Source organism: Salmo salar, chromosome 29 (assembly GCF_965601325.2).
Source record: "Salmo salar chromosome 29, fSalSal1, whole genome shotgun sequence".
Lineage (NCBI taxonomy): Eukaryota > Metazoa > Chordata > Actinopteri > Salmoniformes > Salmonidae > Salmo > Salmo salar.
Window position 1 is genome coordinate 26,523,762 of NC_138319.1, and position 14,863 is coordinate 26,538,624.

Below are 14,863 nucleotides of genomic sequence, written 5' to 3' on the forward strand. Positions count from 1 at the left end.
CAAAGCACCCCCACACCACCTCCATGCTTCACGGTGGGAACCACACATGCGGAGATCATCCGTTCACCTACTCTGCGTCTGACAAAGACGCGGCGGTTGGCACCAAAAATCTCAAATTTGGAGCCATCAGACCAAAGGACTGATTTCCACCGGTCTAATGTCCATTGCTCGTGTTTCTTGGCCTAAGCAAGTCTCTTCTTAATGGTGTCCTTTAGTAGTGGTTTCTTTGCAGTAATTCGACCATGAAGGCCTGATTCATGCAGTCTCCTCTGAACAGTTGAGATGTGTCTGTTACTTGAAGTCTGAAGCATTTATTTGGGCTGCAATTTCTGAGGCTGGTAACTCTAATGAACATGTTTTCTGCAGCAGAGGTAACTTTGGGTATTCCTTTCCTGTGGTGTTTCTCATGAGAGCCAGTTTCATCATAGCGCTTGATGGTTTTTGTGACTGCACTTGAAGAAACTTTAGAAGTTCTTGACATTTTCTGGATTGACTGATCTTCATATGAAAAGCCAACTGACATTTACTCTTGAGGTGCTGACTTGTTGCACCCTCGACAACTACTGTGATTATTATTATTATTATTTGAGCATGCTGGTCATTTATGAACATCTTGGCCATGTTCTGTTATCTCCACCCAGCACAGCCAGAAGAGGACTGGCCACCCGTCATAGCCTGGTTCCTCTCTAGGTTTCGGCCTTTCTAGGGAGTTTTTCCTAGCCACCGTGCTTCTACATCTGCATTACTTGCTGTTTGGGGTTTTAGGCTGGGTTTCTGTACAGCAATTTGAGATATCAGCTGATGTAAGAAGGGCTATATAAATACATTTGATTTGATTTTAAAGTAATAATGGACTGTCGTTTCTCTGTTTATTTGAGCTGTTCTTGCCATATTATGGACATGGTCTTTTACCAAATAGGGCTATCTTCTGTATACCACCCCTACCTTGTCACAACACAACTGATTGGCTCAAAACGCATTATGGAAAGAAATTCAAAAAAATGTACTTTTAACTAGACCTGTTAATTGAAATGCATTCCAGCTGACTACCTCATGAAGCTGGTTTAGAGAATGCCAAGTGTGCAAAGCTGTCATCAAGGCAAAGGGTGTCTACTTTGAAGAATCTCAAATATAAAATATATTTAGATTTGTTTTATACTTTTTTGGTCACTACATGATTCCATATGTATTATTTCATAGTGTTGATGTCTTCACTATTATTCTACAACATAGAAAATAGTAAAAATATAAACCCTTGAATGAGTGGGTGTGTCTAAACTTTTGACTATTACTGTGTAAATATATGTAAATCTAATATTAATTACATTTGCTATTATGGGGTATTGTGTGTGTATATTGATTAGGAAAAAAACAATTTAATCAATATTAGAATAAGGCTGTAACAAAAACAAATGCGCTGTATTCAGCCTACATGGATACTGTACATTACAGACAGACAGAGAGATAGAGACAAGCACAATCACCAGATGGTGCCGCAAAGTCTAGGCAAAGTAGTCTGGGTTGCACCTCCATCACTCGGTCACGTCATTGACATTGTTATCAACGTTCCAGACACCACAGCCACATTGGTGTCCTAAAGTAGAACCGGGCTAATGACTTCGAAAGGGAGATAATGACTGTTTTTCCCAGTGATGTAGTCGAGTCACTAAACCTCGAGTCCGAATCCCTATGGCTGAAGTCCGAGTCCCAGTGCTCAAGTTGGAGTCTCTCGGTTCACATTAACTCAAAATAAAGTTATTTATCTAGTCAGATATAGTGTAGTGGCTACAGGAATTTAGTCAACTTGTTTGCTATCCATTTCACTTTCTTTCTGTGCCACCAAATGTTTGCATATAGGCTACTGGTAATGTTACCAGGGCCATGTTCAGTTGCAAAACGTTCTCAAATGTTGCAGATAGAAATCCCATGATTAGAGCAAACGTTATTCCTTATTCAACATGTCAGAGGCATGTTTGCTCTACATATCATATTTTGATCTGAATGTTCCAAAACATTGCATCCTGCAGGTTATTAGCTATAGCTAGCTAATGAGGTAACATGGCTGAATAAGGTGTAGCCTATCAAATGGTTAATGGTCCGGTCCGCAAGTAGCCCATCTGTAGAACGCCCCGCAATACGCTTTATAAATATAAAATGTGACCTGCCAATGCACAAACAAATACATACCTAGCGCCAGTATTATGGGCCATAAGGGCTAGAATCAAGACGTTTTCTCTGAGGAAAAGAAGGAGACTTGGCTACAGAATCTGATCCAGAACCTGGCTATGAAATGCAGTGGGGAAAGTGGGAGGGTTGAGCGAGACTACAAATTCAAAGACAGCCTACTTTTCTATCCTCATAGCTAGACTGCTGTTTTACTATTAAACTCAATGCCGCTATTGTTTTTAATTTTGTAAAGCAGCTTGTGTTTCCTAACCGGGAAAAGGGTAGCGAACTAGAAGGCTATTAGCAACTTTTTAGCGCATCTGTGCAGCTAATATTAAATTGTACTTATCACTCAATCTCTCCAAAAACTCTTGTTTAGTCCACTCAGTAGTCAGACTTTCGTCACAGAGATCATTTTGTATCGTCTCATTTTAGTCAAATGAAATGGGACTACTTAGTAAGTTATAGTCTCGTCAATTGCCACTGAAAAATAAGTGTTTGAGGAATACATTTTTTTGTTGACGAAATTAACACTGGACCAAAGACATTCAAAATGGCTGTAATATACACTCCTGTTCAAAAGTTTGGGGTCACTTAGAAATGTCCTTGTTTTCCATGAAACATACATGAAATGAGTTGCAAAATGAATAGGAAACAGTCAAGATTTTGACAAGGTTATAAATAATGATTTTTAATTGAAATAATAATTGTGTCCTTCATACTTTGCTTTTGTCAAAGAATCCTCCATTTGCAGAATTACAGCCTTGCAGACCTTCGGCATTCTAGATGTCAATTTGTTGAGGTAATCTGAAGAGATTTCACCCCATGTTTCCTGAAGCACCTCCCACAAGTTGGATTGGCTTGATGGGCACTTTTTACATACCATACAGTCAAGCTGCACACACAACAGCTCAATAGGGTTGAGATCCAGTGACTGTGCTGGCCACTCCATCATAGACAGAATACCAGCTGACTGCTTCTTCCCTAAATAGTTCTTGCATAGTTTGGAGCTGTGCTTTGGGTCATTGTCCTGTTGTAGGAGGAAATTGGCTCCAATTAAGCACCGTCCACTGGGTATGGCATGTCGTTGCAAAATGGAGTGATAGCCTTTCTTCTTCAAGATCCCTTTTACCCTGTACAAATCTCCCACTTTACCACCACCAAAGCACCCCCAGACCATCACATTGCCTCCACCATGCTAGACAGATGGCATCAAGCACTCCTCCAGCATCTTGTCATTTTTTCTGCGTCTCACGAATGTTCTTCTTTGCGATCCGAACACCTCAAACTTAGATTTGTCTGTCCATAACACTTTTTTTCCAATCTTTCTCTGTCCAGTGTCTGTTATTTTGCCCATCTTAATCTTTTCTTTTTTTGGCCAGTTTGAGATATGTTTTTTTCTTTGCAACCCTGCCTAGAGGCCAGCATCCCGGAGTCGCCTCTTCACTGTTGACATTGGGACTGGTGTTTTGCTATTATTAAATACTATTTAATGAAGCTGCCAGTTGAGGACTTGTGAGGCATCTGTTTCTCAAACTAGACACTAATGTACTTGTCCTCTTGCGCAGTTTTGCATCGGGGCCTCCCACTCCTCTTTCTATTCTGGTTAGAGACAGTTTGCGCTGTTCTGTGAAGGGAGTAGTACACAGCGTTGTACGAGATCGTCAGTTTCTTGGCAATTTACCGCATGGTATAACCTTAATTTCTCAGAACAAGAATAGACTGACGAGTTTCAGAAGAAAGGTCTTTGTTTCTGGCCATTTTGAACCTGTAATCGAACCCACAAATGCTGATGCTCCAGATACTCAACTAGTCTAATGAAGGCCAGTTTTCAGCTTTGCTAACATTATTGCAAAAGGGTTTTCTAATGATCAATTAGCCTTTTAAAATGATAATCTTGAATTAGCTAACACAACGTGCCATTGGAACACAGGAGTGATGGTTGCTGATAATGGGCCTCTGTACACCTATGTAGATATTCCATTAAAACTCAGCCGTTTCCAGCTACAATAGTCATTTACAACATTAATGTCTACACTGTTATTTGCTTTTCTTTCAAAAACAAGGACATTTCTAAGTGACCCCAAACTTTTGAACGGTAGTGTGTATATATACTGTATTATGCATAGTCACATACCTTTCCAAAGCTCCCCTTTCCGATGACTTTGAGAAAGTCAAAGTCTGTGGGCTTTGCACTAAAATGTGGAAAACAAAAAAGGTAAGCAAACAAAATAAGTGAAATTTTTGGGACAAAGAAATGGCTACGATAAGGCCTGCAAAGGTTACTTAAAAGGAAAATGACATCCAGAAAACACATTAATACAACAGAAATATCTGCAGGCCTCAATTCAACGTGAGACTGTGTAACCTACTGTGGATTTCCAGATGGTCCCAGGTTAATATTTCTGGAGGTAGAGCTGTTCTGCAAACCAGAGAGAACAGATGATCTAGGTTAAAAACGCAGACATAGAGGCCATAGAGTCTAAATCTTTAATCTACCAGAACTCTATCCTCGTCATTCCTGCTTATAAGCAAAAATTAAAGCAGGAAGCACCAGTGACTCGGTCTATAAAAAAAGTGGTCAGATGAAGCAGATGCTAAACTACAGGACTGTTTTGCTATCACAGACTGGAACATGTTCCGGGATTCTTCCGATGGCATTGAGGAGTACACCACATCAGACACTGGCTTCATCAATAAGTGCATCGAGGACGTCGTCCCAACAGTGACTGTAAGTACATACCCTAACCAGAAGCCATGGATTACAGGCAACATCTGCACTGAGCAAAAGGGTAGAGCTGCCGCTTTCAAGGTGCAGGACTCTAACCCGGAAGCTTAAAAGAAATCCTGCTATGCCCTGCGACGAACCATCAAACAGGCAAAGCGTCAATACAGGGCTAAGATTAAATCATACTACACCGGCTCCGACGCTCGTCTTATGTGGCAGGGCTTGCAAACTATTACAGACTACAAAGGGAAGCACAGCCGCGAGCTGCCCAGTGACACGAGCTTACCAGATTAGCTAAATCACTTCTATGCTCGCTTCGAGGCAAGCAACACTGAGGCATGCATGAGAGCATCAGCTGTTCCGGACGACTGTGTGATCACGCTCTCCGTAGCCGACGTTAGTAAGACCTTTAAACAGGTCAACATACACAAGGCTCCGGGGCCAGACGGATTACCAGGACGTGTGCTGACCAACTGGCAGGTGACTTCACTGACATTTTCAACATGTCCCTGATTGAGTCTGTAATACCAACATGTTTCAAGCAGACCACCATAGTCCCTGTGCCCAAGAACACAAAGGCAACCTGCCTAAATGACTACAGATCCGTAGCACTCACGTCCGTAGCTATGAAGTGCTTTGAAAGGCTGGTAATGGATCACATCAACACCATTATCACAGAAACCCTAGACCCACTCCAATTTGCATACTGCCCAAACAGATCCACAGATGATGCAATCTCTATTGCACTCCACACTGCCCTTTCCCACTTGGACAAAAGGAACACCTACGTGAGAATGCTATTCATTGACTACAGCTCAGCGTTCAACACCATAGTACCCTCAAAGATCATCACTAAGCTAAGGATCCTGGGACTAAACACCTCCCTCTGCAACTGGATCCTGGACTTCCTGACGGGTCACCCCCAGGTGGTGAGGGTAGGTAGCAACACATCTGCCACGCTGATCATCAACACTGGAGCTCCCCAGGGGTGCGTGCTCAGCCCCCTCCTCACCCACGACTGCATGGCCAGGCGTGACTCCAACACCATCATTAAGTTTGCAGACGACACAACAGTGGTAGGCCTGACCACCGACAACGACGAGACAGCCTATAGGGAGGTCAGAGACCTGGCCAGGTGGTGCCAGGAAAACAACCTATCCCTCAACGTAACCAAGACTAAGGAGATGATTGTGGACTACAGGAGAAGGCCCCCATTCTCATCGACGGGGCTGTAGTGGAGCAGGTTGAGAGCTTCAAGTTCCTTGGTGTCCACATCAACAACAAACTACAATGGTCCAAACACACCAAGACAGTCGTGAAGAGGGCACAACAAAGCCTATTCCCCCTCAGGAAACTAAAAAGATTTGGCATGGGTCCTGAGATCCTCAAAAGGTTCTACAGCTGCAACATCGAGAGCATCCTGACTGGTTGCATCACTGCCTGGTACGGCAATTGCTCGGCCTCTGACCGCAAGGCACTACAGAGGATAGTGCGTACAGCCCAGTACATCACTGGGGCAAAGCTGCCTGCCATCCAGGACCTCTACACCAGGCGGTGTCAGAGGAAGGCCCTAAAAATTGTCAAAGACCCCAGCCACCCCAGTTATAGACTGTTCTCTCTACTACGGCATGGCAAGCGGTACCGGAGTGCCAAGTCTAGGACAAAAAGGCTTCTCAACAGTTTTTACCCCCAAGCCATAAGACTCCTGAACAGGTAATCAAATGGCTACCCGGACTATTTGCATTGTGTGCCACCCCCCAACCCCTCTTTTTACACTGCTGCTACTCTCTGTTTATCATATATGCATAGTCACTTTAACTATACATTCATGTACATACTACCTCAATAAGCCTGACTAACCGGTGTCTGTATGTAGCCTCGCTACTTTTATAGCCTCGCTACTGTATATAGCCTGTATTTTTACTGTTGTTTTATTTCTTCACTTACCTATTGTTCACCTAATACCTTTTTTGCACTATTGGTTAGAGCCTGTAAGTAAGCATTTCACTGTATTGTCTACACCTGTTGTATTCGGCGCACGTGACAAATAAACTTTGATTTGAAGTCTCAAATGACAACTGTACACTGCTGCGTTATTGTTGTAGAATGTAATAAATTATCACACATTGACAATACAATATCCAATACATAGAATACTTAATCAAGTACTCATTCATGCTAAATCAGAGCAGAGATGTTATTCAATGCTCCCTCAAGGCCATATGTGACATATTTCTTCAGTTTCAAGACGTGACAACTAAATCTATAAAACAGTCTTATCTCCTTTCCACAGACATCATACTGTCCTGTCATCCCCTACCTTGTCATCTTCGTCCTCGGATGCATCTGAGAAGTTTTGAGATTTGTCCATCTGCAGGAATGCTCTGACATCAGGCCTATCAGACAGACAGACAGATAGACAGATAGATGGGCAGAGTGGTCACATGTTAGGGGTCTGACTGAGACATACACAAAGCCACTGCTGTTAGAGAAGCACCGCTTTTAGACTCCATGTTAAACATCCCTGGGTCAGGAGCAGTGTTGGGGGTAACGTGTCACAAATTACTTTTATGAGTAACATGTTACTTTTGAAATTGGGTAATATTATTACAGTTACTTTGTCAACTAACGTGTGTTACTTTCAGAATCATCTCTCTACCGGGCGCGTGTTTCCTTGATCCGATCTCGACTTGTTCCCTCATTTAGTTCTCCAGCGAGTGGAGAAAGGCTGTTTGGAGAAAGGTCACGACAGCTTCATCCATAGAAATGTATAAACCCACCCCAACCACCCCAGCATATTGAATAAGGTACTTGCATTCATGTTTCCAACAAAATAAGAACTTGTTCTTAACTGACTTGCCTATTTAAATAAAAATAAAGTAGAAATGATCTATATTAATATCACTGCATTGTTGGGAAAGAGCTCTCAAGGTAAGAATAACACTGTAAAGTTTTACATCCTGTGCACGTGGCGAATAAACTTTGAAACTTTAGATTTTTGCCATCACGTCTGTGATAGCAAGGCCGATAGAGGGCTCTCCCAGGAGGAACTAGTGATCCACCTGAGTTAGTCTACTTACTATCTTTGGTAGAGCACACGCGGCTCATCTTGCTCCCTCTGACAGTCAAACTGTGAGATTTCTATTTTTTTCCATGAAAGTAACAGAAAGTAATATAACGTGTTACTTTCCACACAAAGCAATATTGTAAAGTCATATGTTACTTTTGCGAAATGTAACATTTACTTTTTCAAGTAACGAATCTCAACAATGTTCAGGAGATACCGCCATGACACGACAGGGTTACATATGCTCCCTTCTGAGCTTACCATCCCCAGATCCTAACCATAAGCAAGAGGGAGAACCGTAACCAAGAGGGAGAACCGTAACCAAGAGGGAGAACCGTAACCAAGAGTGGAGAACCGTAACCAAGAGGGAGAACCGTAACCAAGAGTGGAGGAAACACAAAACTGACCTTAGATTAGTTTCTAGGGGTAACTTCCTACTTGTATAGGGGGCTTCACACTTGGATAAAGTGAGGCAGATCGATTTGGTTTATTTTATATTTAATTCAATAACTTATTTAGCTAGCTGACCAGTTATACAATACTTACTGGATACTGAGCTGAGGATGTGAGACCAGTCTCTGAATGAACTCATGTAAACCTGTTCTTCTTTGCTTGATAAACTCTAAAAAATAGAAATGGACAATTTTATAAATACAATATTTGATATTGACCCGGTATCACAAATGAAAGACAACCTACAGACAAACGAGCAGATATGATGCAAAGTTTTTCTGGTGTAGTTTCATATCATCCGTAATCTAGTTTGTAATACCCAAATGAGCTAATTTGTTTACAATTTAAATAAAACAAAATAGTTGGCTGAAGGTCTGTGGAAAACAGAGGGGTCTGTATTGAATTCTAATCTACTGAATACATTTTTAGAATAGAGTGCACTTACAGGTAGTATACTGTACTTTTATCAGATGAATCAATACGGTACCTGGGTCAAAGTTGTCCCCAAATATCCTCTTAGCTGGGATTTTCAAGTTCAAAGATGGAAACTGTTTCCTCAACTGCATAAATAGAAAAGACAGACAAATCAGATTATAGAAAGTATATATAAAAATAGATGTCACAGGGACCAAAATGACTCTCTACTTTCATTTTCCCAATTATGAGAGTTGAATAACCTGATTTTCTAAATGTCAACTAAGCAAAAATCCCCACTCACAGCCTGAAAAATACTCCTTAAAACATCGGATAAGATTCTATTTTGATCAAAATCGAGCTTTGCCCAGTTTAGTCAGCAGATCTCTGATGAAAAGGTTCAGTAAGAAAGGAAGCCTGGAGTCTCACGACAACATGCATTTATCACACTGTAACACTTCCACTTACTGTGTTGTAGAGCTTGTCAAACTCCGCGTATCGCCTGAAGACAAACCACTCATGTCTCCCTACGTTGACCATCACTTTGTAAACCTGGACAAAAGTGGAGGAAAACACATTTTAGTATAGACCTAGACAAAACGACACCGATGCCCTACTTTCTACTGATAATAAACACTCTCTAATAACCATTCTGGATAATGTCTATACAAGATATACTGCAGTTTGTAATACTGCCTGCTGAACAGCCGTTGCCACAGCAACACTATTATACTATACTCATTACTCACAGTGTAGCGCTTCTTCTTGTCCCTCTGCTCGTTGTAGCAGGGGATGCTGACATTGGGGAAGCTGGACTGCTCCTCCATCCTGAGCTGGAGCAGTCAGAGTTCAGAGGTTTGAGGTCAAAGCGTAGGTCAAGCCTCTCAGCACCCTTCCACAGCGTCCGGTCCTGGACAGAGCTCACGTGGACAACTGAACCATCCTCATCCTGGTTGACTGCTGTCGACAAGAGATGAGAGAGATTAGATTATACACTGAACAAAAATATATATGCAACATACAAGAATTTCAAAGATTTTACTGAGTTACCGTTCATATAAGGAAATCAGTCAATTGAAATAAATGCATTAGGCGTACAGCCAAATTCTCTAAAACGATGTTGGCAGCGGCTTATGGTATAGAAATTAACATTCAATTCTCTGGCAACAGCTCTGGTGGACATTCAGTCAGCATGCCAATTTCACACTCCTTTAAAACTTGAGACATCTGTGGCGTTGTGTGACAAAACTGCACAATTTAAAGTGGCCTTTTATTGTCCCCAGCACAAGGCGCACCTGTGTAATGATCACACTGTTTAATCAGCTTCTTGATATGCCACACCTGTCAGGTGGATGGATTATCTTGGCAAAGGAGAAATGGTCACTAACAGGGATGTAAACACATTTGTACAGAAATATTTTTTGGGTGCATGTGGAAAACTTGTGGGATCTTTTATTTCAGCTCATAAAACATGGGACCAACAACTTACATGTTGCGTTTTATATTTTTGTTCAGTATAGAGGTACTATAGAGAAAGGATACTGCACTCTATTCCATATGAGAGAATGAGCATACCTGCTCTATCATGTTACAGTTCTGCCTACAACCGTCTTAACGTTTCAGCCACCGGAATAAACCCCAAGCTCAGCCCTCATACATTGATCCTGCATGGAGCTGATTGCAGAGCACAGATTCTCAGCAGTTGTGGAGGGAGTTGTTGTTTGTAGCAGCTAGCGTGACAGAGGAGAACCCACACTGTAGTCAGTGAGCATCAACAGCCTCACAGCAGGTTACCTCATCCTGGAAAGACAGATATTAGGCTACACACCCCCCCCCCCCCCCCCCCGAGTCTCACCACGCTCTCTGTCGCCTACGCGCCCACTCTATCCTGTTTAGTTCTTTACCTCCTACCTCACCACTTTCACTACTATCCACCTCTTCTCATCCCCGCATCACCTACTATCCGCCTCTTCTCATCCCCGCATCACCTACTATCCGCCTCTTCTCATCCCCGCATCACCTACTATCCACCTCTTCTCATCCCCGCATCACCTACTATCCACCTCTTCTCATCCCCGCATCACCTACTATCCACCTCTTCTCATCCCCGTATCACCTACTATCCGCCTCTTCTCATCCCCGCATCACCTACTATCCACCTCTTCTCATCCCCGCATCACCTACTATCCACCTCTTCTCATCCCCGTATCACCTACTATCCATTCCTCATCCTCTCTTCAGCCCCTCTCTCCAAACAGTTGGACCCAGAGCTGCATGACTTCACTCTCCTCCTCTTCCCGCTCTTCCTCTTCTCACATACAGCTCACACACACACTCCCACTCGTCCCCCCCACCCCCCCCCCCCACACACACACTCCCGCTCGCACGCTGGGCCTGTGACATTCTCCCTGGCTCCTGTCACAGCATGGAGGACTGGAGGTATTTTTAGATAACCTTCCGCTGGCTCTTTGAAGTTTGAAGCACACAGGCTAGGTAGAGACCTGTAGGAAGCTTCCCAGTGGGATCCCCAAGACAGGAAGAGGTGCCATTGTAGTGAACACTCTAGAGAGGTAGTAGTGGCCTATTATGAAATCACCTTGAAGACCTTATTGGGAAAAGAGAATTTCATCAGTCTCTATCAAAGCCTATCGATGCCTTGAAACGATATGGAGAAATTACAAATGCCACCTCAATCAAATGTATTTTCTTCAGGTTAAAATGTGTTAATGTTGATATGCTGCAAGGCTCAATATTAAATGGTCAATGTCTGCTTTTAAAAAATGTTACCCATCAACCAATAGGTGCCCTTCTTTGCGAGGCATTGGAAAACTTCCCTGGTCTTTGTGGTCGAATCCATTTTTAGAAATTCGCTGCTCGACTGAGGGACCTTACAGATAATTGTATGTGTGGGGTACAGAGATGAGGTAGTCATTCAAAAATCATGTTTAACACTTTTGCGGTCTAAGCAACTTATTATGTGACTTGTTAAGCACAGTTTTACTCCTGAACTTATTTTGTCTTGCCATAACATTTCAGCTTTTCGTTTTTTTATTAATTTGTAAAAATGTCTAACAACATAATTCCACTTTGACATTATGGGGTATTGTGTGTATGTATGCCAGTGACGTGAAATCTCAATTTAATAAATGTTAAATTCAGACCGTAACACAACAAACGGTGAAAAGTCAAGGGGTGTGAATACTTTCTGACGGCACTGCACATGGGATCAGAGACCAGCAGCCTTCCATTGTCAATACCAGTGATAATAATGAATGTTATTTTATGAAGTAGTTCCTTGCATCATAACACAATTTTCAGTCACCTTTTTGTCCAACAGTGTGACAGAATTTGTATTTTTTTTTGGGGGGGGGGGGGGGGGGGGGTGACAATTGACTTGAGCTTTCAGACAAGTAAAAAAAAAAAGAAATCCGTCCTAAAAAAAGTTCATGTCAAGCACTGTGCTGGTTACTTGCTGATCGTGTCGTGTCTGTTTTCCTGTTAGAAACAAAGCTTTTTGTTTGGTGGCGTGACACTGTGACTTGTCCTTTGTTTCATAGTGAGGTCAGCTACCATGTTAAGTAATTTCTTTCAGACCTTGCGATTCGGTGCTCGGTGTAGGCTACAACATGCTGGCTCTCTCTCACACAACACTTCCCAGTTAACTGTGCTGTACTGAATGTCTTCACAGAGGGATCTAATTCAACTCACGTAGTAGTAAAGACGCATAAAGGGAGAAAGCCTCTTAAAATGCAGAAGTGCATCTGAGAGACATTCAGTTCCACCCCCCACCCCCCCACCCCCACAGAGAGCAGAGCACAGAGCCCATAGGCTTGACTGGGATATTATAAACAAATATTCTCCCACTGGGCTTGTTTCAAAATCAAATCATGCAAGCATGGCATAATGACTGTGCATCCCGAGGCAGAACCGCTTTTTAAAATTCCAGAAATACTTTTGTTCAAATGAGCCTAAGCTATAACATACTCCTTCATTTGGAATGCAGAACATAAAGTCCTGACCAATCCGCATCCTCAAACCAATATCACAAGAACAATCACATAAGGGGAAGGTAGACGTTAAGTTTGTGTTCAGGGGTTTTAGGTCACTAAATAAATACATTAAAACAGAAAATGTATCATCACATTCACCGCTGATCGCCAGATGTTGCAAGCGTAGTTACAACACTGGGCTTGAATTAACTTGTGCAGACAAGCTCAAATATGTTACTATCAAACATAGCCCTCTTCCTGGTTTGTTCAAACACACACACATCCTTGCCTGTGGAAAATCCTCTGAGGATGTTGAACAACCTGAGTGGCATTATTATTAGTCTCAGCAGCCCGATGTGTCTTGTCAGCGGTCAGACATAGAGGTCAGGAAACTCTGGATAAACAGCAGTGAAAGACCAGCCAGGAGAGCCATGTCAGTCGCTGTAGACATTGGGGGACAGAGCCTGACTAAACAAGAGTGTCCTCTTTTCTGCTGGTATAAAAGGATGGAAATGTAGTACAAGGATGGCCATGGAAATAGGCATTTGGCTTTACTGAGCTATTTCAATAGTTGTTGTTTTTATGAATTGGCCTATGTGTTGTTTAATTGGTGAGAGATCTATTTGTTATGCAACAGTATGGATTATTTCTAAAGGACCAACTACGCTATTGTTAGCCTGTGGGCTATACATTCACACAGAGACACTCATCTACAATAGACAAACATCCTCCCAGGGAGGAATTGATAATGACAAAGCTTTCTCTAAGAAAAGGAAGTGCGAGACGGCATCTGGACTAATGCCTAACCAGCAGTCCTGTACAGACGCCTCAAACCTCCACTGTTAATTAACAAACACTGGCTGTCCACAGCTGGCTGAGGAACTCCGTACTACTACAACTACTACTACACACTCACATAACTTCTCCTCTTAACTCTACTTCTCAGGCTTGGGAAGTATGGCTGTAAACAGCACCACCGAGAGCTAACAGAACAGAACTTGATGAGTGAAACTACAGTATTTGGACACTGGAGCATTTAGTCTGCAAATAGGCCTAACATTTGAATTAAGAATGTCTCTGAAAATCTAGAACTGACATTGGTGTATTGAGACTGGTGGATCTACCACACAGCAGTCATTTTAGGGTGTGTTTCCTGCCACCCCCTCATTCATGGTTATGTTGTAGCTTAAAGAAGCTTACTCTTATGGTTGGTTTGTTTCCCATAGACCAGGGACAGATGGCAAACAGGAGATGGACAATTCCAAGGTAACGAAATTAGACTCCGATTTTTTTTAATAAAATGTATGCCAAACATTAAACATTGATTTCAAAGTTTAAGAAACCATACAACTCTGAACATTTTACAAAAACACATTTACTGGAAAAACTGTGCAGATGCAAAGTTTTGTAACAGAATTTCAGTAAAATCTCCCTCATTTGCTTTTAATGTTTTCCCAAAAATATATGTTCTGAATTAAGATTAAACTATGTCTTCATAAAGAATGGAGTGTCAGCTATGGTGTGACACATTGACTTTGAAAACATATCTTTGGGTTATTAAACTACAGTAAGTGAAGTGGATTTACACCCAGTAACAGAATTGCTGTAATTGAATTTTATCCCTTCTGTCCCTGATCTGTACTACATAGAAATGCACAATTGTTGATATGAATGTCATTCTTTTCATGGTGATGTATCCTAAATAGGTACACAAAAGGTAAAAATATGCAATATTATCCTTTGCATATTTGGGTATTATTCTACACACTGGAAGGTTGTTTTAATGAGCTCTGCCCCAAACAAGACCACATTTGGTTGATCCAGACCGGACCAAATCTGAACCAATCATACACGTCTATGTTTCACAATTTGGACATCAAAGTACAAATACAGTACAGTACAGCACAGTTCAGTACACTAGAGCACAGCACACTAGAGTACAGTACAGTGTACTCAGCTCTAGTGTGCTCTGCTGTGTACTGAACTATACTCTACCTTTCTTAACTGTACTCTACTGTGCTGTGCTTTAATGTACTGTGAACCCAA

General features: G+C 42.0%; 1 protein-coding gene across 2 annotated transcripts in view; it reads right to left on the reverse strand.

Annotated features, from left to right (window-relative positions):
* sgk3 (serum/glucocorticoid regulated kinase family member 3) overlaps positions 1 to 14,863 on the reverse strand; it is a 33,126-nt gene that overhangs the window by 16,884 nt on the left and 1,379 nt on the right. The window contains exons 2-8 of one of the 2 annotated variants that reach the window (XM_014181398.3): positions 9,578 to 9,785; positions 9,297 to 9,380; positions 8,902 to 8,974; positions 8,508 to 8,583; positions 7,215 to 7,290; positions 4,539 to 4,588; positions 4,304 to 4,361 (exon numbers count right to left, since the gene is read on the reverse strand). In XM_014181398.3, the coding sequence (XP_014036873.1) occupies positions 4,304 to 4,361; positions 4,539 to 4,588; positions 7,215 to 7,290; positions 8,508 to 8,583; positions 8,902 to 8,974; positions 9,297 to 9,380; positions 9,578 to 9,655 (495 nt within the window). In that variant the 5' untranslated portion in view covers positions 9,656 to 9,785. Of the gene's footprint in view, positions 1 to 4,303; positions 4,362 to 4,538; positions 4,589 to 7,214; positions 7,291 to 8,507; positions 8,584 to 8,901; positions 8,975 to 9,296; positions 9,381 to 9,577; positions 9,789 to 14,863 lie in introns of both variants that reach the window. The other variant, XM_014181397.3, reaches the window with a different exon arrangement.